We start from the raw sequence: 27,442 nt of genomic DNA, 5'->3' as shown, positions 1-27,442 counted from the left end.
CATGTCTTTGACCAACAACCTTAGTTCTAGGAATCTACCCTTTTCTTTTTCTTTTTCTTTTTCTTTTTCTCCCCCCGAGATGGAGTCTCACTCTTGTTGCCCAGGCTGGAGTGCAGTGGAGTGATCTTGGCTCACTGCAACATCCGCCTCCCAAGTTCAAGTGATTCTCCTGCCTCAGCCTTCCAAGTAGCTGGGATTACAGGTGCCCGCCACCATGCCTGGCTAACTTTTGTATTTTTAGTAGAGACGGGGTTTTACCATGTTGGCCAGGCTGGTCTCGAACTCCTGACCTCGTGATCCACCCACCTTGGCCTCCCTCCCAAAGTGCTGGGATTACAGGCATGAGCCACTGCAACCAGCCTAGAATCTATCCTATATAACACTCGTACAAGTACACAAGGATATATATTCAAGGATGTTCACTACGTTATAATTTGTGGTGGCAAAACAACAATTAGAAGCACTGTAATGTGTATAAACAAGAATGGTAGAATTATGTATATTGTATCATAGCTAAAAAGAAAAGGTAGACTTTCAGCTTCCAGCTGTGATGAAATAGCTTGTATTGGGCTGTCATACTAAGAATAACTGGAATGGCTAGATTTTAAAAATGAAGGTGAGTGAAGGCTTCAGAGAGTAATTACAACAGCCAGAACTTGAGAAACTAAAACCTTGGACAGAAGAGACACTCAAAGAATAAACTCGCTCTTCTCTGTGCAGCTTACCTTTGAGGCGTTTGCTGATTCTTAAGTTTTGCTTGCGTGAAGTAAGGGGCCAAGAAACTAAGCAGAAAGTCTCACTGTTTTACGGAGACAAAAATTGCATTTCAGGACTTTCCTATATGGAAGGGACTGTGATAAACACCTTGTGCTTTCAATAGAAACCCCTAAAGAGTGGACTATACCTTAGGAGTAAGGAAAAGCCATAAATAGACAAGTTCTTAGAAAGCCTCAAACACAAATCCTAAATCAGTCTTCTCAATTCCTGATTGGGCTAAGAAGATTTACTTATACTGTATCTGCCTGCTAAAATAAACTGAATCTTCTCTGGAGGGAAATAATATCATCCAGAGCCTCTACAATTCTTTATACACTGTATTCAGCATTGGAAAAAATATAACAAGACATGACTTAGAAAACCATGACTTGTTATTAATTGGTAAATTAATAAAATTAATAAAAGACAAAAGAAAAAATAATCAAAACAGACACACAGACTTCTATTCAACATAGCATTTTTTTTTTTTTTTTGAGACAAGGTCTCACTGTATTGCCCAGGCTGGTCACAAACTCTTGTGCTCAAGGGATCCTCCCACCTTAGTCTCTGGGACAACAGGTACACACCATCACAGTCGGCCAGCACTGGAAGTTCTAGCCAGAGCAGTTAGACAAGAAAAAGAAATACAAGACATCCAAATTCACAAAGAAAAATTAAAATGATCTCCATTCACAGATGACATGGTTTTATTTAAAAAAAAAAAAAAAAAAAAAAAAAAAAAAAAAAAAAAAAAAAACCTGTGAGAACTAATAAACAAATTCAGCAAACTTGTAGGATACAGAATCAGCACACAAAAGTCAGTTGCATTTTTATACACTAAAAATGAATGATTTGACAAGGAATTTAAGAAAACAGTTCTATTTATAATAGCATCAAAAAGAACAAAATACTTCAGAATAGGCTTAACCAAGGAGGTGAAAGACTTGTACACTGAAAATGGAAAAACATTGCTAAAAGAAATAGAGAAGATACAAATAAATGGAAAGACATGCTGTCTTTGTGGGTTAGAAGACATAATATTGTTAAGATGCCAGTACGACCCAAAGCTATTCAACAGATTCTATGCAAGCCCTATCAAGAGCCCAAATGACGATTTTTGAAAAATAGAAAAATTTGTTCTAAAATTTATATGGAATCTCAAGGGACCCTGAATAGCCAAGATGAGGATGTGGAGACACGAAGACTCTTGTGTACTGTGGATGGGAATGCAAAATGGGTCAGCCCCTATGGAAAACAGTATGGCTATCCCTCAAACAAATTAAACATAGTATTACTATATGACCCAGCAATTACACTTCTGAGTATATATCCAAAAGAAGTGAAAATAGGAACTTGAACATTTTCTTTTTCTTTCTTTTTTTTTTTTTTATTATACTTTAAGTTCTAGGGTACATACATGTGCACAACGTGCAGGTTTGTTACATATGTATACATGTGCCATGTTGGTGTGCTGCACCCATTAACTCGTCATTTACATTAGGTATATCTCTTAATGCTATCCCACCCCCACCCTAAGATAGGACCCGGTGTGTGATGATCCCTTTCCTGTGTCCAAGTGATCTCATTTGAACAGACATTTTCTACATCAATGTGCAGCATTGCCCACAATAGCCAAAAAGTGGAAACAACCCAAATGTCCATCAATGAATGGATAAACAGTATGCAATGTATACACAAAATGTATACCCAAAATGGAATATTATTAAGCCTTTAAAAGGAAGGAAATTCTGACATATGCTACACATAGATGAACCTCGAAGACTATGCTAAATGAAATAAGCTAGTTACAAAAGGAAAAATATTGTATTATTCCATTTATATGAGATACCAAATTCATAGAGATACAAAGTAGAACGGTGGTTGCCAGAGGCTGGGAAACAGGGGACATGAAAAGTTACTGTTCAATGAATAGAGTTTCAGTTTGGGAAGATGAAAGAGTTCTGGAGATAGTTGGTGGTGATGTTTGCACAATGATGTAAATGTCCTTAATGCCACTGAACTTAAGGTTGTTAAAATAGTAAATGGTAAATTTTATGTTGTATATATTTTACAGTATTAAATAGAAACAAAAAGGAAGGAATAGTGGAAAAACCTGGTTGTGACATCAATCTCAGGTAAAATGTGTGCTTTACAGAGTGAACCCTGGAATATGACCAAGGCTTTGACAATTCTCTGGTGCAGCAACACTAAAACTGACATATTTGATAAGTATAACACTTAGGTAAAGCAAATGAAAAAAATTAAATTCCCAAGAAAAATGTGTTCTAGTCAAAAAATAAAAAAGTAGTAGTCCTGTCAGTACTGACATGAAAGCATATTTAGTATGTGTTTTGGGGGAAAAAGCTTTAGAACAATATAAACAGTGTTATCCTATGATATTAAAGAAAAATATGTGTGTGAATAAACTATTTTCTTATCATAAGAGATATTGATTTTATAACTCCCTTTTGGAAGACGAAAAGAAATTCAGCTACGTTTAACATAGACATCAATTATAGGATGGATTCCAATTTCAGAATGCTAAACTGTAAAAAGAAGACAACTTAAATTCAAGGAAATACAGTGGATGTGTATATGTCTATATGTATATACATGCATTGTGTATGTATATGTGTGTGTATATATATATGTAAAAATGTTTGCTGATTTGATTTGTGCTCTAGAAATATCTTTATCATTTCTCAATTCTGTATCAGGATGCAACAATAGAATGAAACTCAGTGGACGACCCTACAGACACATGGGAGTGCTTGGAACTTCAAAACTCTATGACATTCGGAAAACTATCTTTACTTTCACTCCACAGGTGGGTGAAATAAGCTTGAATGTGCATTGAGATGAATGGAAATAAAAGAAAAACATTGGAGAAGTAAAGCATTTACTGGAGTTGGGATAAGTGTCAAAGAGTTCCACCAGGCCTTGCACGTAACTTACTCAGTGAATACTTATAGAGCTGAACTGAATTGAGCTTCCAGCACAGAGTTTCACTAAGTGATTGTAACTGCCAAAAGTACCCGTGGGTATTGCAGAAACTAAGGATGTTACAAATGCTAGAGTACTTACAAAAGTAATCCTTACTTTTAAAAGTTAAAAATCAAACTGTATGTGTCCTTTATAAACAAAATACAACCTTTTTTATTCAGCTACTGAATTATCTTTTCTTTGTTTGGAGGAAGGGCCCTTTTTACATTCATAGAAATCTTCAGTGTCCTCTTCTAAACAAAAATGTCAGTCCTCTTAGCTGTTACTAAACACGTTGTTAGCCTGATGTTTATTAGCTACATGATAATAACAAACCTGATTATCTGTGTTTATGGGGAGGAGAAACTATTTTCTGGAAAGAAAGCTTAAACTCCCCATTTGTCATCTTACATTTGAAATAGTGCAGCTGAGGTAGGAATAGACAAAAGAGTAATGGACCATAGATTCTGTTTCTGAGTTTGCCATTTGCTAGCCATATGATTTTGCTAATCTACATATCATCTCTTAGCCTAATTTTTCATCTATTAAAAGAAGAAAAACCCTCACTGGGGGGTTATAGGATTAAATAAAATTATATACTTGAATATACTTTGTAAACTGTAGCATACCGTAAAAATGTCGGAAATCATTATATGTGCCAGTTAACCACCAGATACCTTGGAATGTATTAGACATTAAATTTGGGGGTATCATTGCCCTGTGACACCTTGGATACTCTTCTGAATATGTGAGTAGTTTAAAATATTACTTGATAATTGTGAGAGTAAATTATTCTGAGCTATTATTTTTATTTGTCTCAGTTTATAGACCAGCAACAGTTCTACCTGGCTCTGGACAACAAGATGATAGTGGAAATGCTTAGAACAGACCTCTCCTACCTCTGTAGCCGCTGGAGGATGACAGGCCAGCCCACCATCACCTTCCCCGTCTCACACAGCATGCTTGGTAAGGGCTGCATGAGGCAAGGAATGAATGTGTTTTGGAAATAAGTCATAGATTTAGCCCTTCAACATCTTGGTGTTTCTAGAGAATTACTTCTTATAATTTATTCTTTCAGCGGTATTTATTGGCTCCTATTTTATGCCAAGCACTTTTCTAAGCACTGGGGACACATGGAGTGAATAAGGCAGATGAGATTTTTGTTCTCGTGGAGCTTATGCTTTAGAAGGTGAAGACAGACTATATGTAATACATAAATCAACACACAATAATTTCAGAGCTATAATTGAATAGTTTTCACATAGTTTGAGAGCTATAATTCAAAAAATGTAGCAGAGGATAACCTAAAACTTGGTTGGTGGTTACTTTAGCTAATTAGTTTCTAGGTCAATTTTCAGAAACTTTATTCATACAATTATTTTTAAAGACAATAATACTGTATCTGCATATTTCTTACTCCAGTGGTACATCAAGATTTTATAGATAATTTCCCAGGCTGCTTCTTCCAAAGCCTGTCTAACTGAAGCTGTAAAATCTGGTAGGGGAAAAAGCCAAAAGGCTTTTGGTTTATGTTTCCTCTTTTTTTTTTTTTTTTTTTTTTTTTTTTGACTGGATTTCCTGACATTGCTTACTTGAAACTGGGTGAAAGGTTTTATTATTCTCTCAGTTCCTGGAGGACTAGAGCCAATACTGAAGCGACTGCTTCCTTTCTGTGTTTTCTCCTGTTGCTTCCAAAGGCCTATTTGTACTGCCAAAGTACATAGAATTCCTTTTCATTAAAGAAAAATTCCTTATTGTAAATCATTCAAAATCCAGACTGTTAGGGATTTTGGTCACATCTCAAAAGTGCTTCAATATCACAGGATTTGAGGAAGTAGGGTAGTCTTTCTTCTCTTTGTCTTTCTTCATTACTTAAGACAATTAACACAAGTACCCATTTAAAAACTACTATATTTGCAGAATTGTCTTCAGAAAGTATAAGGTCTAATTGGAGACGAAAAGCTAATATGCAAGAATGATAGAAACAATTTTAAGACAATATATAAAGAATTACTAAACCATTAGATCGGTATTTTACAGAGAAGGCGATCCAGTTGACAAAGAAAATTTCTCAACTGAGGTAGGACTTAACTAGGTTTTTTGGAATGGATAGTATTCAGATGACAGGAGGGAAGAAGGAAAGGTACTGTAAGTGAGGAGGAAAATACCGTGAGTGAGGCCTAGAGGCAAGAATGAACTTGACCTGTGAGAGGAGAATGAAGTGACTCACCTGAATAGAGTGGAGTTTGTGTGTTGGAGTATAATTATAAGCAGAATGGGAAAAGTAAGGTAGGGTTCGATAATGAAGACCTTGAAAATAAGCAAAGATATTTAATATAGATTTCTCTCAGAAGTCTGAAACTATCAAAAGGTTTTGAGCAAGGAGTGATATGATAAAAAGATGTTTGGGGACTATTGATGACAGTACACATTGTAGTGAGGAGAGACTGATGTCTCCACATATGAGGTGAAGAGAAGGTACACTGGATTGGAGGTAATAAAAGTAGAATGGAAAAGAAAGATATGAGTCATTTTAAGCAACACCCAAGTCAGGTATTGGCTAACTAGATACAAGGGATGAATTAAGATAGCTATAACAAAATACCAAAAACTGGGTAATTTATAAACAATAGAATTTTATTTTGTACTATTCTGGAAGCTAGGAGGTCCAAGATCAAGGTGCTGGCAGGTTTGGTGTCTGGGAAGGACCTGAAATCTCTCCTTCTAAGATGGTGCCTTGCTGCTTCATCCTCTGCAGCAGACACACATGTGTTCTTACATTGTAGAAGGGACAGAAAAGAAGTAAACCCACTCTCTTAAGCCCTTTTATAAGGGCCCTGATCCCATCCATGATGCCTCCACACTCATGACTTAATCACCCTAGAGGGCCTACTTCTTAATGCTATCACATTGGTGATTAAGTTTCAACAAATGAATTTAGGGGTACATTCAGATCATAGCACTAGGTAAATGTTGCTGCATTGATAGAATCAGGGACATTTTATACGAAGAAGCCAGTTACAAAGGGACATAAGCTTGTAGTGACAAAGAGATTTCAGAATTGAAATACCTGAGAATTGGGATGAGATACATAGCCACAGCTTGGGAAGCAGAATAAAACTAAAGATCTAGGCCTAAATCAAGCATTTTTGGTACTTGATATGTGGTCACATAACAAAAACAACAGTAACAATAGCAATAATAACTGTAATATTTACTGAATACTTTCTCTGTGCCAGGCACTGAACTAAGTGCTTTCAATAAATTATTTTGAAATCTCTATAACACTCTTATTCAGGTAGGTACTCATTATCCAAAGTCACAAAGCTAGTAAGTGATAGAGCCAGGCCTCAAACCAGATCTTTCAGTCCCTGAAGCCCACATTACCAACAGCAGTGTGTTTTTGCCAGTGAAAATTTTGTGCTGGTGAAAAGAGAACAAACATTAGTGATCACATTGAAATGTAGATTAGTTAAATTCTCATGTTAAAGACAAAGATTCCTGTAATACATAAAAGAGCAAAAATAATACATAAATGGCATACAGGTGGATGCTATTTACAATAGATATCTCTAAAATAAAATCATACAGAAAGATGGAAGAAAGGAATATGTAAAGATATATCATGTAAATGCTGACAAGAAAGCAGTGGTAGCAGTATTGATATGAAAAATAGCAAATAAAATTCAAGGCAAAAATCAGTAAATGGGATAAGTAGGATATTTTATATTGATAAATAGTATACCAACATGATATAACATGTATAAACTTTTATGTACTGAGTAATGTGAATTAAATGTATAAAGCAAGTATTTAGGAAAATTTAGGGACAATATGACAAAACTATTATATATTCATGATGGGAAACAACAACATACTTCTATCAGAATGTCACAGATCAATTATACAAAATAATTAAAGACATAGAGGAGTAACAAACTTGGTTTTTGTGTTTATGGGTGTATATATAACCATGTATCCAAAAAGGCAGAACACACAAAGAATGTTTATGTTTAAAAAGTAGAAATCATACAAACGATATTGCCAGATATGTGACATAAAACTAATTAACACAGAAGAGTTAAAAAAGAATCTAACTATAAAGGAATTAAATTTTTCCCAAATAATTATTAGATTAAAGAGAAAGTCAAATTTGAAATTACATGCTTCTTAGAAATGAAAAATGATACCACTACTTATAATCTGTGAGATTTGGTCAAAGTCATATTTAGAAAATTTGATATCCTTACATACTTTTACTTTTAAAAAATGACTTTTGGTTTTGAGACAAGATGGCATAGACTCACTTCTCCCTATTCCTCCTGCTAAGTGCAGCTAAAAATCCTTGACGTTTTATATAAAACAAACATAAGAAAACTCTGAAAGTTGGAAAGAAGGCAGATCAGCTAGGGACTTTAGGACCTGAAGAATAGCAGAGCAGTAAATATCCTGGGCCTTATATGTCCTGGACTGGAAGCTAGAGAAACTGACATCTCAGAAATGCAAAAAGGGAAAAAAAAAACAAAAAACAAAAAATGGAAAAACAGATTTTTTAAAAGACCCAAGAAAAATCTGCTTTGTCTAGCTGAAGGAACAGGAAAGGAGCAACCTAGAGAGACAGAAAACTTTTAGACCCTATTTTACTTGGCCCCACTTATGCCCCTGTGAGCAGAGACTGAGTGGGGACTCTTCCACGCTTGCACAGCTCTGAAGAGGCATCCCTCTCCCTCTTAGGAGTAGTATCAGAGAAGGGCTAGTGGGGAGCTGAAACTTTCATCCTTGCCCAAAAGTAGAGGAGCTCCTCCCCCTTCAGCCAGTGTGGTGTCAGTGATCAACAGATATCAACAAATGTTGGAGTTATCATGCAAAGATTTTAAGGCAGTTGTCATAAAAACACTTAAACACACAATTACAATCACACTTGAAACTAAAGACAAAGTAGAATGCACGTCTTAGCAAACAAACTGAAGATATAAAGAACTGAATGGAAGTTTTAGGACTGAAAAAATATAATAACTGAGATGGACAGCTCACTAGATAGGCCCGGTAGCAGAATGGAGACAACAGAGTGAACTTGAAGACAGAACTATAGAAATGACCCATTCTGAACAATACAGTAAAAAAAAAAAAAAAAAAGAAAAGAAAAAGAAAAAATATGAACAGAGCCTCAAAGACCTGTAGGACTAATAACAAAAGATTTAACATTTTTAACATTCATGTTAAAAAGATCTAACATTCATGTTATAAAAGTTTCAGAAAGAGGAGAAAAAGTATGGGAGAAAAACAGAAAAAGCATTCCAACTAATAATGACTGAAAAATTGGTAAAAGACATAAACCTACAAATTTAAAAAAAAAAATGAGAAAATCTCAAACATGATAAACCTGAAGAAATCCATATCAAAACACATAATAATAAAGTTCTTGAACATTAAAGAAGAAATATCTTGAAAGTGGCCAAAAAGAAACAATACCATGTCTATAAGCAACAAACAGTTAGAATGACAGCAAAATTCTCATCAGAAACCATGGAGACCAGAGGGAAGTGACACAACATTTTTTGAGTACTGAAAAAAAAAAAGATTTTTAAACCAAGAATTTTGCCCTGTCCAGTGTACTTCAAGAATAAAAGAAAAAAGACATTCTCCGATGAAGGAAAGCTAAGTGAATTTGTCTCCAGGGGATCTGCCCTGAAAGAATGGTTTGAAGGAAGTTCTTGAAACAGAAAGGAAATAATAATAGATGGAATCTTGAAACATCAAACACTAAAAATAGAAGGAGTGAAAATATGACTAGATACAATAGACTTTCTCCACTTCATTTTTCTCTTTCCTTATTTTTTCTTTCTTTCTCTTTCTTTCTCTTTTTCTTTCTTTCTCTCTTTCTTTTCTTTCTTTCCCTTTCTTTCTTTCTTTCTGTCTGTCTGTCTTTCTTTCTTTCTGTCTTTCTTTCTTTCTTCTTTCCTTCTTTTCTTTCTTTTATTTACTTTTCTTTCTTTTGATACAGAGTCTCTCTCTGTCACCCAGCCTGGAGTGCAATGGCGCGATCTCAGCTCACTGCAACCTCCACCTTCTGGGTTCAAGTGATTCTCCTGCCTCAGCCTCCCCAGTAGCTGGGATTACAGGGGTGCACCACCATGCCCAGCTAATTTTTTATATTTTTTTAGTAGAGACGGGTTTCGCCATGTTTGCCAGGCTGGTCTCAAACTCCTTCCACTTCAGTTTTCTAAATTATGCTTGACAAGCATTGCTTAATGTAGTTATTAAAGTATGTAGAAGAAATATTCAAGGCAAGTATATTATAAATGGGCAAAAGTAAGGACCTTAATGGGAGATAAGATTCTATACATAACTTTAATTGGTATAACGCTGATACTAGTAAATAGTGATATATGTATCATGTTTGTATATATAAGACAATGCCTAGAGTAACCATTAAAAAACTTATAGAAGGAGATAACAGTCAAACCCAGTATAGGTAAATCAAAATGACATTTGAAAAAATTTAAAAGTAACCCACAAGAAGGCAGGAAGAAGAAAATAGAGAAATGAAGAACAGAGGTACAAATAGAAAACAATAAAATGGCAGACTTAATCCTAACGTATCAATAATTACTTTAAATTTAAATAGCCTAAATACATCAGTTCAAAAATAACAATATACGTAGACTGAAAAGAAAAGGAAGGAAAAAGATATACCATGTAAACATTAATTTTAAAAAGCAGAAGTAGCTACATTAATATCTGGTGAAGTAGAATTCAGAGTAAAGAAAAAAATAATAAAAATGTTAGGAATGACAAAGGAGATATAGCAACAGAAATAGAGGAGACTTTAAACACTATAAAAGAATACCAACTACAATTTTGTACATCTAGATAAAATTGACAGATTTCCTAGAAAAGTAAGAATACAAGTATAAGCTGAATAGAAACATTTATAAAAGTGTATGAGAAAAACTATAAAACTATTGAAGACAATAAAATATTTTAATTAGTAGAGAGATACACCATGTTCCTAGATGTAAATAGTTAATATTGAGAAATTACCCACTCTCATTATATCAATTCAGGCAATTCCCAATAATAACAAAAACATAAATTTTTACGAACAAGCTGAACCTCGGTTTCATATGGAAGAGAAAATGTAAATGAATAACCAAATTTTTAAAAGAAAGTGAAAGATCTATTGTAATTAAAGTAATAATAAAGATAGAATTTCAAATACAGACAAAATGTAAATATAAATACATTTGGGAAAATAATTCATTTAGGCTTGCTACTTTACTTTTCTTTGCAAAAATACATTCTAAATAGATTAAAGAGCTAACCATAAAAAATAAACCTGTGAGAGTCTTAGAAAAAAATATGGGAGATTGGGCGGGGTGGCTCAAGCCTATAATCCCAGCACTTTGGGAGGTCAAGGCGGGCGGATCACTTGAGGTCAGGAGTTTGAGACCACCCTGGCCAACATCATGAAACCCCATCTCTACTAAAGATACAAAAATTAGCCAGGTGTGGTGGCACGTGCCTGTAGTCCCAGCTACTTGGGAGGCTGAGGCAGAAGAATCACTTGAACCCGGGAGGCAGAGGTTGCAGTGAGCTAAGATTGCACCACTGCACTCCAGCCTGAACAACAGAGCCAGACTCCATCTCAAAAAACAAAAACAAAAACAAAAAATATATATATATATGAGAGAATATTTTTGTTATCTTAGGTTGAAGAGAGCTGTCCTTTGCAAGACACAAAAATAAAACACTGTCAGATTTAAAAACATGAAAATTAAAATAAATCTTTTATATCAAAAGTACTGTGGATGAGGTTGAAAGAAAAATAATAAACTAGATAAAGTATTTGTCATATATATAAGAATGAAAAGGGTAATATCCCCAAAAAACAAAGAACTCTTGAAAGTCAACTGAAAAAAGATAAACTACCTAATGGAAAAATGGGAAAAGGACATGATCAGGCAATTCATAAAAGAAATAAAGATTTTTAGTAAATACATGAAAATATGCATAATCTTATTGGCAATAAAATTAAAGCAATATCTTCTTGTTTTACCTGTCAGATTAAGAAAAATTTAAAAGATCATTGCCCGTTGTTAAAAGTGTAGGAAAAAGTCACTTTCTATACTGTTGATGGAAATATAATTGGCACAACCCTTATAGTGGGCAATTTGGCAATCTCTGTAAATTTACTTAGTGTTTCATTTGCCCTAATAGTTCTACTTGTAAGAATTTAACCTAAGGATATAATAGAATAAGTGCATCAAGATGTTGGTACAATGGTCTTCATTACAGTGTTGATTATAATATAAAACAGTCTAAATTTACTAGGAATTATTTTTAGCTATTACAAAGGTTAAGTTAGAAAGCAGATCATGAAAGAGTATGTGTAGTATGATTCCTTCCACATAAAATCAGATAATTGTTAGCTTTCTAGATATTTTTATGCCTATACACAGACATATATGCCAAGGTTCTTTATATGAGATAATGTCTATAAAACGTTTAGCACAGTGCTTGGCACATAACATTCAACAAGTAGTGGCTACTGGTATTATCAGCATTCAGTAGTCATTCAGTGTTCTGCCATCAGGCACTGTGCTAAGTACTTCTGACAAATAAGATAATGCTGACAAATAAGATAATGCCTTTGAGGAAATCTGTCTATCAGTCATCATCCCTTACCATTTGCCTATTCTTCAGTGTTGTTGGCTCTCAGATGAATTGTTAAAATCAGGGTGGTCAATGAGGAGTGTCTCATTTGTACTGTAACCACCAGAATGTTGATTTGAAATAATTACAAGATTTCCCCCTACTTCAGAGTTAAAACCACAAAGATTGTTTTAAAATTCTGTTCATTTCAAGATGAAGATGGAACAAGCTTGAATTCAAGTATCCTGGCAGCACTCCGAAAAATGCAAGATGGCTATTTTGGTGGGGCAAGGTAAGTGACCTCTATACACTCTTTAGTGAAATGAAATGAAATTAGGGGGCTGGGTACAGTAGTGGCATACCTGTGGTGCCTTTCTGTGTATGATAGTCCCTCCTTATCTACAGTTTCACTTTCCGATATTTCAGTTACCCATGGTCAACCTGTAGTTTGCAAATAGGTGAGTACAGTACAATAGGATATTTTGAGAGAGAAAAAGAGACTGCGTTCATATAACTTTTAATATAGTATATTGTTATAATTGTTCTGTTTCATTATTTTAAGCTCTTACTATGCTTAATTTATAAATTAAACTATATCATAGGTATGTATGTATAAGAAAAAACACAGTGTGTGTGTGTGTATACATATATATATATATAAAGTTCAGTACTATCTGCAGTTTCAGGAATCCACAAGGGGGGTTTTGGAACATATCCTGTAGGAGTAAGTGGGGACTAACTGTATCTTCAATAACATAATCCCATCCTACTCAGAGGAGCTAACGTTTGATAGACTGAATCAAGGAATTTAATGTTGTAGAGGAAGGTTGGAAGTTTTTCCTACCCTGTTCTTTGCCTAGATCTCAAAGGATCAGAAAACCTGTTTTGTTTTGTTTTTCTAATGCCTATTAGATTATTTGATTCTAGCTGCTTTTCTTTTCTTTTTCCCCCAAGTTTTTATTTTGAAAAATTTCCAGCTTACAGAAATTTGCAAGAATACTGCTGAACACCCATATACCCTTCTTCAAGATTCACCTATTATTAACATTTTGTCCCACTGTGCATTCTCTATTTCTTCCCTTCCCTCCCTTCCTGCCTTTCCCCCCTTCCTTTCTCTCTTCCTCCCTACGTCCTCCCATATACATATGTATGCATATACACACACATGTACATACTACATATACTATGTGTTATGTATATGTATATACATATATGTACACACATATACACACATGCTTTTTTGCTAAAATAATTAGCCATAGACATCATAACTCTTCAACCCTAAATACTTAAGTTGTTGTTGTTGTTGTTGTTGTTGTCTAAGAACAAGTACATTCTTACATATAACTGTAATATAATCATCACACTTAGATTGGGAGGCCAAGGCGGGCAGATCACTTGAAGCCAGGAGTTCAAGATTAGTCTGGCCAACATGGCAAAAACCTGTCTCTACAAAAAATATAAAAGTTAGCCAGGCGTGCTGGTGCATACCTGTAATCCTAGCTACTCGGGAGGCTGAGACATGAGAATCACTTGAACCTGGGAGGCGGAAGTTGCAGTGAGCCAGGATTGCACCACTGCACTCCAGCCTGGGAGACCATGGAAAACAGTTTCGAGATTTCTCAAACAACTTAAAATAGAACTACCATTCTACCCAGCCATCCCATTACTGGATATATATCCAAAAGAATATAAATCATTATACCATAGAGACACTTACGTGCATATGTTCATCACAGCACTAGACACAATAGCAAAGACAAAGATGGGCATCAACCTAGATGCCCATCTATGGTGGACTTGTTAAAGGAAATGTGGCACGTAATGCACCATGGAATACTACACTGCCATAAGAAAGAACAAAATCATGTCCTTTGCAGCAACATGAATGCATATAGAGGCAATTATCCTAAGCAAATTAACGCTGGAACAGAAAACCAAATACCACATACCACATGTTCTCACTTATAAGTGGGAACTAAACATTGAGTAGACATGGACACAAAGAAGGAAACAGTAGACACCAGGACCTTCCTGAGGGTGGAGGGCAAGAGGTAGGTGAGGACTACAAAACTACCTATTGGATACTATGCTTACTATGGGTGACGAAATAATTTGTACACCAAACCCCTGTGACACGCAATTTACCCATGTAACAAATCTGCACATGTACCCCTGAGCCTAAAATGAAAGTTGGAAATAAATAAAGTCGAAGGAAAAATAAAAAGTTACCCAATTATCCCAATAATGTTTTATCATGCTGTTTTCCCACCAATCCAGGATCCAATCAGAGATCACATGTTAGCACTTAGTTGTTATATCTCTTTGGTATCTTTGAATCTAGAAGGGTTCTCCAGCCTTTTGTCAATCTTTCGTGACAGTTTTCATTACATTTTTGAAGAATGCAAGTCAGTTATTTTGCAGAATATCTCACAATTTGGATTTGTCTGGTTGTTTCTCATGATTAGATTTAGGCTATATGTTTTTGGCAGGAATACTACCTGTGTGATATTGGGTCCTTGTTTTAAATTAGGATCTTTAAGATGGAGAGCACCTTTTCAATGGTTAGGAGAGGCACAAGATGGAAATAAAGATTTTATTACTTACAGGTCCTGCGGGTGGGGTACACAGAATACCTGGAGGCCACACACACTGATGTCAGGGAGTATGTGGAGAGAGAAAAAGAGAGACCCATGGGCCAGTGCCTTTATTGAGGTCCAGGGCATTATCCAAACAGATATTCCTTGGGGAGTTTTAATTGATGGGTTTAAAGCAAGCAGGCATGACTTCCTGGAGGTCACACTGTGACTTGAGAGGTGGTCACTGTGGCATATTGGCATAGTTCATGTAGGATGTGAGGATCAGTAAGGCTAGTCGAATAGATCATATTTAGCTGTCCCTTAGGGAGGTGGTTACCAAGAGGAAGTTGTGTAAGGCAGATATGTGGACTGACCACAGTGAGGAACTGAGAGAGGTGTACAACTGGAAACTGTCAAAGATGACTGAACTCTGCTTCTGGTATGAGAAAGTTAAGCTTATATTCAAAATAGATGCCAGGGAAACATACAATTGTAAGAATTTACTACAGTCCCTTTCAGTGCATCATATCAGGAGGCACATGAGATTTGTTTGTGACGTTATTGGGTGATGATAACCTTGATCACTTGTTTAAGGTGTTGAACCTGGTATCTGCCAGGTTGCTGCATATCCTCTCTCCAACAGTGTTTGATCAAATCATATTAGCTTCCATTGATCCTTGCATGAATTCACTTATTACTAATGGAGTTATTAAATTGTATTTCTATCATTCTGGGTACATTTATTGGTGGAAATTCTTTTGTTAAAAAAGAGCTTTCCCTTCCTCCCTTTTATTTTGTAGTTTAGTATCAGCACAGATTCATGGATTATTATTTTATTTAATATGCCATGATCCATTTCTGTCATTATTTCAATATTTTAATTATCCAAGGTGTGGCCACTGATAGCCCCTTCAAGTTGGCCTCTTTAGAAATTTGGTAATGCTGACTTTGCTTTTGGGTTTTGTAATTGTCTTCATAAGTAGGAGACAATATGGCTTACAGTCTACTATAATTTACAAAATTGTCAAGTACCATCCTTTATGTTCCAATGGCCTTTGGGTATTTTTTTAAATGATGTGATGGGTTTGTGATGATTTATCTTCATTCTCTCCAGGCTTCTCCAGTAACCAATGCAAATTTTTACCAGATATTTGGCATAGTTAGCAACGTAATATATGGCAGTAGAAGAGAGCAAAACTGGTCTGCTGGTGGATTGTTAATCCATAATTGTAACCTTTATTAATACAGTCCCCCAGCCATTTAAGATGTATACCATGCCTAGGAGTGCTGTAAAATTTTGTTTTTACAAAATTTATATTAATGTATGCACATTAGTAATCCCCCAACAAAACATGTTAGGTGTCCTTTTATCACTAACATTGTGTTGTTTAAAAAGGATCACCCCTGATTTTCTGTTTTCTATCCTCCTGTAATTTTTAGGGTTCAAACAGGTAAATTGTCAGAGTTTTTAACAACATCTTGTTGCACACACTTGAGCTTCATGGACCCTGGACCTGAGGGTAAGCTGTACAGTGAAGATTATGATGACAACTATGATTACCTGGAATCTGCCAACTGGATGAATGATTATGATTCAACCAGTCGTGGTAAGGAGGCTTCATAAAGCACTGGCCTGGCTGGACAAAACTACAAAATATTGTTTAGCACCATCCTTAATAATTTACGCTGCCAGCAGTCTCACAGTGTTCTGTCCTCACTCCTGTTTAATACACCTAGATCTCTACTTTTGTTTGGCTTTACTTTTCCTCCCTCTACTTACCTTTGGTTTCTGGTCTAATATTCCGGTGGTAATTGTGGAGTATGGAGTTGGACTGTCCCTTACTAAGATTGGGGAAGATTCCTCTCCCAGGCATTTGAAGTGACTGGTGATTTTGACATGGGAAGAAGCAGTGGTGAGTGACAGATGTTTAATCAAGTGTGAAGTAGGAAAATAATACATATACAATAGGGCTTTTTGACATTAAAAAGCATAAAAATATGAAATTTAATGAGTCCTTTTATATAATATTAGAGGAACATATCAGAGTCTGTGCGGAGGTCTGTGTAGTTTGAAAAAGGCTATTCAGTATGCCTGTTATTTTCGTAGTACAAACTAGGCAAATACAACTAAGTCAAACTCTAACTGGCTTCTAGGAATACAAAGGTGATATAGTGAGAAAGCATTGCAGGGGCGTGAATTGAAAGTGACTGAGCAACACTACCCTACAGTGTTAAAATACTGACTTAGGCAGAGCAGGCATTATGTTGCTTGAATCTCATACAAAGAAGGGCCAATAAGAAAGAATTATTTGTCTAGCCCTCTAAAACATGATTTGCCTGCTTTCATTGTCTGGGTATTTGACTGTTAGCCTGTAACTTAAGGCAGCCAATTTCTTTGTCTTAAGAGTGGTATGTTGGAGAAAAGAAAAAAAATAAATTTTCGGTCCTCAGTGAGGTCAGCCAGCACAATCTCATATAATAGGGCAACACATTAGCAGTCAGAAGGACTATTTTCTTTTTTGGGCCCGATATTTACTCACTAGGCACCACTTCATTTATTCTGTATTTGTTTTTGTAAGATCTAAAACAGTTGAATTTCTTTGTTGGAAAAGTACATTAAATACAAGGCTATTTACTGTTATCAATAACAACCAAAGTCATGATGTCTTGGCATAAAATACTTTGAAAATTAAATGAGAAGATCATATATTGAGATTGTTTGCTATTCTATAGGTAGTTGTGATTTTTATCTGTAGTACTCATTCCATTGGATTACTAAAATATATATTTCTAATGATACATATTACTGAATTTGACATTATGGCATTCTGAGCCACTTTCCTACTTCCGGGTTTACTCATCAGTGGTCTCAAAATGAATGTATTTATTGCTTGCCAGCACTTCTGTGGGTAAAGAGCTTCTCTCCATATTCTTCATAATCCTCCACTCAAGTTTCTAGATTATATTCAAGGTTACAATCTTTGTCATTAGGATGTCACTGAATATGAGCTCCATTCTTACAGCTCTACTAGTTTGCCTTAGTCACGTCAGAACACAGAAGGACATCTGGAGAGATCAGTAAATATCATCAAAAACCAGATGACTCATGACTGATATAGCAGACTTTGGTATTGATCTGAATAGTGTGCTTTTCTAACTATAAACATTGTGAATATTCATGTAAAGTCTGAAGTACTAAGCTTCCACAGGATATATGTTGTTTTTCTTTCCATTACCCATACTCAGAGATAATGTTATAGAAGGTGTATGGGGGAAGGGGAGTCCAAGAAGATAGGGACCATATCCATCCTTTTCACCACTGAAATGTCAGTACCTAGTACACTGCCTGGTACACAGCAGCCAACAATATTTGGTGAATATACAAATGAGGTGACTAGGAAGATTTTTGCCCTTTCCTGGCCCTTCCTCACAAAAGTACCCTCACATTAGTGCCACCTGAAGCTCCCTGTTCTGCTCCTCCTCCATCCCTGTCACCATTACCATCACATGCACACATGCAAATACACAGATTGTTAAATGCTTGCTCCAGTATAAAATAAGCTCATACTGCTTTCAAGAACCCTGACCTTGTCTCAGCAAGTTGAAGAAGAGGTGGGTTCTGGTAAATGGCCATGGTCGCTGGATCTTAAAGTAATGAGGTTATATCATGATCACAAGCTTTTCCTCCATGAGTTAAAAACAACCTACTTCTGGTGCTATGTTGTGAGCACAGGAGCCAATCATTCTCTTTGCTGGGGTAGATTATAAAGTAACTAAAATATTTTCATTCTTTTCTCTTCCCCCTTCCCCCACTAACCTTGCAGCTCGCTGTGGTGATGAAGTTGCTCGTTATTTAGATCACCTTTTGGCGCACACTGCTCCCCATCCTAAACTAGCCCCTACCTCACAGAAGGGAGGGCTAGATCGGTTCCGAGCTGCTGTGCAAACAACCTGCGACTTAATGTCCTTGGTGACCAAGGCCAAGGAACTGCATGTACAGAGTGAGTAATGCTGTGACTCACCAGAGTCAGGCACAGGATGACGTGAAGCCCAGGATGGGGGCGGGCATTGATTACAATGTAAGCAGGAACTTAAGTTTTGTTTACTGCTTTATCCCCAGCATCTCAGACAGCACCTAGAACACATTAGACACTCAAATATTTGTAAAATTCGTGAATTGTGTATAGTTATGCTGCAGGTAGTGCTATGTAGTCTGGTTTAACTGGTAACATGGTAAGAAGAGGCAGAACAAGAGACATGGAGCATATTCAACTATAACATTAAAGTTAAAAATGGTAGAAAGGGCTTTTCCTGTGGGAAAATTACTTCTATGGAATTTTATTGTTGTTCCAGCAATGTAGATCTGTTTTGTCAAATATAATACTCATTCTTTACAACTTTGCCATTCTCCTCCCCATGGCCACTACCCTCCTTCAGTTGTATTTGCAGTGGAGGGTGTCTTCTGCCACACATTGCCAGGAGTAGTCATGGTTCCAAAGAGTGTTCAATGTCTCGATAGTAGCTGGATATGACAGGAGAGAAGGGCTCCCTTGGCCACACCTAGAAGACCTGAATGTTAACATTCTACAGATGATGAGAATGACTGAGATGCATGCTCTTGCTGTCTAAAACTTTATTGACCATTACTAACCAAAGATATTAAACATGAACTTTGGGAATCATTAAACATTTATAATAGGGAAAAGCTTAGCATACCCTTTGAGTATGCTTCCTTGAGAAAGGGCTTATATGAAGAGATGAAATGTGTTAAGTTATACTTCTCAGTTGTGAACCAGAAAACTTGAGCTTAATTCCCAGCTCTGCTACTTACTTGCTTGAACAGTTATTTGAGCTCTGTATCTCTCTTTCTGTATCTGTAAAGTGGTGAAAATTACAAATCTTTCCTTAGAGGTGATGGTAAGTATTTCGACAATGAACTGTAAGTAAACAATCTTAGGAATATCTCAACTACATTTTTTTTGTTCCCTAGATAGGATTATCCATTCACGTATTGTTAGGGAAATTTAACCACTAACAGCCAGATATTCACCTAGAAAAGTTCGGAAAATATAAAATGCAACTGAGTTCTTTCTATTATATGTCGTATTCCATCAAAGTATCAGTGAACGCACCATTGTGGATTAATTACATTAGTAAATTTAATATCTTACATGTCCAGCTAGTGCTATAATTCTAGAAATTCAATTCAAAATATACTTATTAATTGCACATGATTTAAATTATCTGGTATGCATATTTGTTTTCTTTGATATTACCAAGAAAGAAGAAATTTCTCATTCTTGTTCTATAAAGAATTGACTCACATGTGACTTAATTGTTGGAGTCAATTGTGCATTTCTGTTAGTCTCCTAATTATCTAATATTTCCCACAAATGTCATACTTTTGCAGATGTTCACATGTATCTTCCTATGAAGTTATTTCAGGCTTCCCGGCCTTCATTCAATTTACTTGATTCATCTCATTCCCGACAGGAGAACCAGGTAAATTTGCGCACGAGGTATTTCTATCGGCTTTTTGAAAAACTGCCATCTTTATGGGAAATAATAGAACTAGTCATTATGGTTCTTGCTAGTAGTAACTAGTGGTACGCAAAATGCTATCCTGGTGAACTTTTACATTGGACAAGTTTGTCTGGTCAGACTTTGGGAAAACTAGATTGCTGTATTATACATCTGGAAGGTTTCATTGTTTTTGCTTTGCTTTTCATTAATATTTAAAGAATTCCTTTGGAAAAGGTTTAGAGGTAAAAAGATGACTCATTCTAGGACATTATTTAAGTTGAGCACTTGTGAACTTAATTTCTTTTCATCATTTCTCAAACTAAAGGTTCCCTCTGTTCGTGTAGAAATACATCTTCCTAGAGACCAGTCTGGGGAGGTTGACTTTAAAGCACTGGTTTTACAGTTGAAGGAGACCTCAAGCTTACAGGAACAAGCTGATATCCTCTATATGCTGTATACCATGAAGTAAGTGGTAGATATCATCAATCTAGTTTAATGTTCATAATCAGAGGAATTACAACATAATAAATAGAGTATAGCTTCTGGAGTTTCGCCGATCTGGATTTGAATATAGTTTAACAACCTACACATCATGTGACTTCAAACCCTCAGTTGTCCTCATTTATAGAATTTGAATTATATATACCTCATAGAGTTATTGTAAAGATTAAGATATAATATCCACGAAGTCTCTAATACAATGCCTGGTACGTGGTGGGTGATCAATAACTGATAAGTATTATTGTCATTAGGCTATTTTTAAGCCTCCATTATTTGGTCAAATGTACAGATAAGGTTTTAACTCAAGAAATGTAAGAATATAAAGGTTTATAGGAAAAAGAAGCTAACATTTTTGTTTGCTATGTGTCAGGCATCCTGCTAGGTAGTTTGTATTAGTACAAACTCGATATGTCCAAATTGAACTCCTCTCTCCTGGACCCCACAAGCCCACACAAAAATAATCTGTTCTGCCTCCTTTTCTATGTTCTACTCACCATGAAGAAGCAGGATGGACTTTCTTCCCCTAAACTTGGTTTGGATTTTGAGATAATGGTGACATACACATACCAAGAAGATGTGGAATATTTATTACTCACATAATGAGGCTTTCTGGGAAGAGCAAAGAAGGTTCCCAGCTTGCTCCCAAAAAAAGCTTGAGAGCCCAGGGAAAGGAGACTAAATTGGGGGTTTTATAATCATTACAGGATGAACATTCTCACTGGCTTTTAGCTTTCTTTTTTTGTTGTGTCCTTGTTTGGTTTTGGTATCAGGGTAATGCTGGCCTTATAAAATGAGTTTGGAAGAACTCTCCCCTTTTCCTTTTTTTTTTTTTTTTTGAATAGTTTGAAAATAATTAGTATTAGTTCTCTAAACATTTGGTACAGTTCAGCAGTGAAACCATCTGGTCCTGGGCTTCCCTCTGAGGGAAGACTTTTTATTACTGATTCAATCTCCTTTGTTATTGATCTATTCAGATTTTCTATTTCTTCATACTTCAATCTTGGTAGATTGTATGTGTTCACAAATGTATCCATTTCTTCTAGGTTTTCCTACTTGCTGGCATATAATTGTTCATAACAGTTTCTAACAATTCTTTGTATTTCTGTGGTATCAGTTATATCTCATCTTCTTTTTTTAATTTTGAGGCGAGGTCTTGCTCTGTTGCCCAGGCTGGAGTGCAGTGGCGTGATCACGGCTCACTGCAGCCTTCACTGCCCAGTCTCAAGTGATCCTCCCACCTCAGCCTCCTGAGTAGCTGGTACCACAGGTGTGTGCCACCATGCCCAGCTAAATGTTTTTTTAATTATATATAGAAATGAGGTCTTACTATGTTGCCCAGGCTATATATCTCCTTTTCATCTCTCATTTTATTTATTTGGGTGTTCTTTCTTTTTTTCTTTGTCTAGCCAAAGCTTTGTTGATTTTGTTTATCTTTTCAAAAAAAAAAAATCAGCTCCTCATTTTGTTAATCATTTGTATTGCTTTTTTAGTCTCTATTTTGTTTATTTCCACTCTGATGTTTATTGTTTCTTTCCTTTTACTAATTTTGGGTTTGGTTTGTTCTTGTTTTTCTAGTTCCTTTAGGTGTAACATTATGTTGTTTATTTGAGATCTTTATACTGTTTGATATATGCATTCATTGCTATAAACATCTCTCTTAGAATAGCATTTTCTGTATCCCATATCTTTTGGTATGTTGCATTTCCTTTTCATTTGCCTAAAGAAAATTTTGTAATTTCCCTCTTAATTTGTTCAGTGACCCCCTTGGTTGTTTAGGAGCATGTTTAATTTCCTTGTATTTGTACAGTTTCTGTGGTTTCTCCTGTTATTGATTTCTAATTTTATATCATTGTGATCAGAAAAGATACTTGATATGATTTTGATCTTCTTCAATTCGTTAATACTTGTTTGTGGCCTAGTATATAATCTACCCTGCAGAATGTTCCATGTAAAGTTGAGAATAATGTGCATTCTGAAGCTTTTGGATGGAATGTTCTGTAAATATCAATTAGGTCCATTTGGTCTAGTGTACAGTTTAAATCCAATGTTTGTTGATTTTCTGTCTATGTGATCTCTCCATTACTGAAAATGGGCTGTTGAAGGCCCCTACTATTATTGTATTGTGATCTATCTCTCCCTTTAGGTACGTTAATATTTGCTTTATATACTTAGGTGCTCCAATGTTGGGTGCATATACATTTACAATAGTTAAAAACTCTTGCTTAACCGACCCCCCTTATCATTATATAGTGACCTTCTATATCACTTTTTAGTTTTTTACTTAAAGTCTATGTTTTTAAGACAGTCTTGCTCTGTCAGCCAGGCTGGAGTGTAGTGCCATGAACATGGCTCACTGCAGTCTCAAACTCCTGGGCTCAAGTGATTCTCCCACTTCAGTTTCCTGAGTAGCTGGGACCACAGGTGCATGCCACCATGCCCAGCTAATTTTTATTTATTTATTTTATTTATTTATTTATTTTTGCAGAGCTGGCATCTGGCCATGTTGCCCAGGCTGGTCTCAAACTATTGGGCTCAAAGCATCCTCCTGCCTCAGCCTCCCAGAATGCTGGGAGTTACAGGTGTGAGCCACAGCACCTGGCCCTGAAAGTCTGTTTTATCCAAGTAGAGTTACATCTGTTGTCTTTTGGTTTCCATTTGCATGGAATATCTTTTTTCCATCCACTCACTTTTAGTCCATGTGTGTCCTCACAGGTGGAGCGAGTCTCTTTTAAGCAGCATATAGTTGGTTCTTGCTTTTTTTAATTCATTAAGCTACTCTGCTTTTTAATGGGATAACTTAATCAATTCACATTAAAGGTAATTATTGGTAGGTAAGGGCTTACTACTGCCATGTAATTAATTGTTTTCCAGTTGTTTTGTAGAGTCCTTCCGTCCTTCCCCCCTCCTTCTTTCCTTCCTTCCCCCCTCCTTCTTTCCTTCCTTCCTTTCTTTTTTATTTCTTTCTTACTATCTGTCTTTATAGCTAAGTGATTTTCCTTCATAATTGTTTTGATTTTTTGCTTTTTATTTTTACCATATCTATTATATGTTTTTGCATTGTGCTTACCATGAGGCTTACAAAAAGTCTTAACAATTTAACTATGATTACAATAAAAGAGAAGAAAAAAACTCTTTAACTCCACCTCCCAACATTTTGAGTTTTTGATGTCACAATTTACAATTTTTATATTGCATATCCCTTAACAAATTATTGTAGTTACTGTTTTTAATAGTTTTGTCTTTTAACCTTCATACTAAAGATGTAATTTACACACCATCATTAGATTAATAGAGTATTCATATGACTATGTACTCAGTGACATATATTTTCAGATGTTTTCATATTACTCATTAATGTCTTTTTCTTTCATCTCGAAGAACTCCCTTTAGCATTTCTTGTAAAACAGGTCTGATGGTTATGTATTTCCTCAGCTTTTGTTTGTCTGGAAAAGTCTATATCTTCTTCATTTCTGAAGTATTCTTGGCCGGCAGTTTTTTCCCTTCAGCATGTTGAATACCTCATCTCACTGTCTCCTGGCCTATAAGGTTTCTGCTGAGAAGTCTGCTGTTAGGCTTATTAAGATTCCCTTGTCATCACACACTGGGGCCTGTTGTGGGGTGGGGGGAGTGGGGAGGGATAGCATTAGGAGATATACCTAATGTAAATGACGAGTTAATGGGTGCAGCACACCAACATGGCACATGTATACATATGTAACAAACCTGCATGTTGTGCACATGTACCCTAGAACTTAAAGTATAAAAAGCAAAAAAGATTCCCTTGTATGTTATTTGCTTCTTTTTTCTCACTGCTTTCAGGATTCTCTCTTTGTCTTTGATCTTCGACATTTTTATTATAATAGGTTGTGACATAGTCTTATTTGGAGTAGAATTTATTTTCAAATATTTATCTTCCTATTGAACATGTCTAAAATCAAATTCACTGTCTTTACCACAAACCTACTGCTATTGTCTTTCCTGACTCTATTCTTGTTATCATCATTCCTTCAAGTAACCCAGACTTGAAATTGTGTCATTATCTTCAATTCCTCCTCATCCCCTGCCTCCCGCTACAGCATCAGCACTACCATAGGGAATCATTGGCCAAATCTAAATCCTCTATGATTTGACTTTCAACCTTTATTTACCATTACTCTTCCCTTACAAAGTGAATGCTGTCACCAAAACAGTCTATTTATCATACTCAAAACACAGCCTCTACATGTCTACCTTCATACCTTGATTCTTATTTTTTCCTCTGCCTAGAATACTCTCCTTAACCACACTCCATTTCTACCTTTTGCATATCTCTCTGTCAAGGCCTAGGTCATCTGTCACCCACATGAAACTTTCTCCAATCTCTAATAGTAAAAATAAACTTCCACTGATTCTGAGATCTCATAGCACTTTTTTCATATCTTTAAAATTTGACAATGTCAGACTTAGAGAAAAGTTGTGAGGATAGTACAATAAAAATTCTGGATAGCCCTCATCCAGATTCATCAGATGTTTCCACTGAGCTTTTAATCTCTCTCTCTTTCACATTGATATCATCATCTATACTCAATCACACACACATATATTATTTTTTTCTGAACCATTTGAGAATAAGTGGCAGACATGATCCCCATCTAACCCTAAATAATTCAGTGTTTATTTCTGAAAAATTAGGAACTCTCCTACATAAGCACAGTATAATTGCCAATGTCAGGGAATTGTTTAACATTAAACCAATACTATTAACTATCTACAGATACTGTTAAGATTTGTCATATAGCCCAATAGTGTCTTTATAGCAAAAGAACATCTAAAATCATGCATTTTATTGAGTTCTCATGTGTCTTGAGTCTCCATTTATCTGAAACAGTTCCTGAGTATTCATTTTTCATGTTATTAACATTTGTGAAAATACAAACCAGTTATTTTGCAGAATGTCCCTCAATTTCAGTTTATGTGATATTTCCTCAGATTAAATTCAGATTATACATTACTAACATAATGCCAAGTTCTTTTCCATGTGTCATATCATAGTGTTGATTAGTCCCATTGCTGATACTATAAACTTTGATCACTTGGTTTGATCATTTGGTTAAGGTAGATTCTTCCATGTACCTACACCATAAAGTTATTATGTCACCTTTTGAAATTAAAAAAGTATCTTGTAGAGATGTACTTTAAGACTATGTAAATATACTGTTACTCTTCAAACTTTCGCTCACTGATTTTTTCATCCATTAGTGACTTCCTATAGCACATTTTATTTTGCTTTTTTAATTTAATATATTGAATAGATATATTCCCATGGTTCAAAAATTTTTAAGTACAAAAGGATATACAGTGAAAGAGTAAAATGTCTTTCTCCCATCTCTGTTCCCCCAGATACCCAGTTCCCCTTCTCATGAGCAGTCGTTGTGTGTATGTGTGTGTGTCTGTGTGTGTGTGTGTGTGTGTATCCTCCCATGGACATTTATGGTTACGTAGGTAAACACAGACATATATATGGATACTTTTACCCCTATTTATCCAAAAGGTAGCATAGTATATGCACGGCTCTGTACCTTGCTTTCTTTCACTAAAACTATATATCTTGATAATCACTACATATATATTCCAATTATCTGTTGCTTCATAACAAATCACTCTGAAACTCAGTAGCTTAAAATAACAAAAATTTAAAATTTTTTAAATTATTTTCACAGTTCTGGGACTTGCCTGTGTTCAGCCAGGCAGTTCTCACCTGAGATCTCTCATTTAGTTTTGGTCAACAATGTCTGGGGCTGGAATCCTCACAATGCTTGCTCGCTCATATGTCTAGGGGTTGGTACTGGCTGTTGGCTAGAACCTCAGCTGAGGTTACATACAGCTGGTATACCGCAGATGACCTCCTCATATGTCTCCCCACATCTTCACAGCATGATGACTAGGTTCTACTAGTAAGTGTCCCAGCTGGGAGCTCTATTACTTTGTATAGCCTAGCCTCAGAAATTATGTAAGTCACTTTTGCCTTGATCACAAGCATGCCTGGGTTCAAGGGAAGGGAACACAGAAACCATCTCTTCATGGGAGGAGTGTGAGAGTCACATTGTAAGAAGAGTAGGTTAGATAGGAAATTGTTGCAGCTATTGTTGAAAATATAATACCACAGTCTAGATCTACTTCATATTTTCTTAATAATTGTGTGCCATTCCATTATTTGAATATATCATAATTTACTTAGCCAGTCTCTTATTGATGAACATTTGAATTGTTGCCAGAATTCACAGTCACAAAAATGCTATAGCAAATAGCCTCATGGCACATAGCATTTCACGTGTGTGAAATTTATCCTGCAAGTAAACCAGAACTTGAATTGATAGATCAAAAAATAGGTATTTTTTAACTGTACAATTAAATGGTTTTTAATGTATTCACATTGTTGTGCATTCTTCACCACTATTCATTTTAGA

The 27,442-nt window shown here is 35.7% G+C and overlaps 1 protein-coding gene across 5 annotated transcripts in view; it reads left to right on the top strand.

Moving 5' to 3' along the window:
- The window catches only part of PHKA1 (phosphorylase kinase regulatory subunit alpha 1), a 131,352-nt gene that overhangs the window by 70,043 nt on the left and 33,867 nt on the right, over nt 1–27,442 (top strand). For 3 of the 5 annotated variants that reach the window (XM_050776306.1, XM_050776305.1, XM_050776309.1), the window contains 7 exons: nt 3,474–3,583; nt 4,560–4,704; nt 12,607–12,685; nt 16,413–16,579; nt 18,797–18,973; nt 20,383–20,474; nt 20,821–20,960. In XM_050776306.1, the coding sequence (XP_050632263.1) occupies nt 3,474–3,583; nt 4,560–4,704; nt 12,607–12,685; nt 16,413–16,579; nt 18,797–18,973; nt 20,383–20,474; nt 20,821–20,960 (910 nt within the window). The remainder of the gene's footprint in view (nt 1–3,473; nt 3,584–4,559; nt 4,705–12,606; nt 12,686–16,412; nt 16,580–18,796; nt 18,974–20,382; nt 20,475–20,820; nt 20,961–27,442) is intronic. The other 2 variants (XM_050776308.1, XM_050776307.1) reach the window with 1 other exon arrangement.

This window comes from Macaca thibetana, chromosome X (assembly GCF_024542745.1).
Source record: "Macaca thibetana thibetana isolate TM-01 chromosome X, ASM2454274v1, whole genome shotgun sequence".
Taxonomy (NCBI): domain Eukaryota; kingdom Metazoa; phylum Chordata; class Mammalia; order Primates; family Cercopithecidae; genus Macaca; species Macaca thibetana.
Note: the sequence above shows the minus strand (reverse complement) of the source record. Positions and strands in the feature narration are given on the sequence as shown.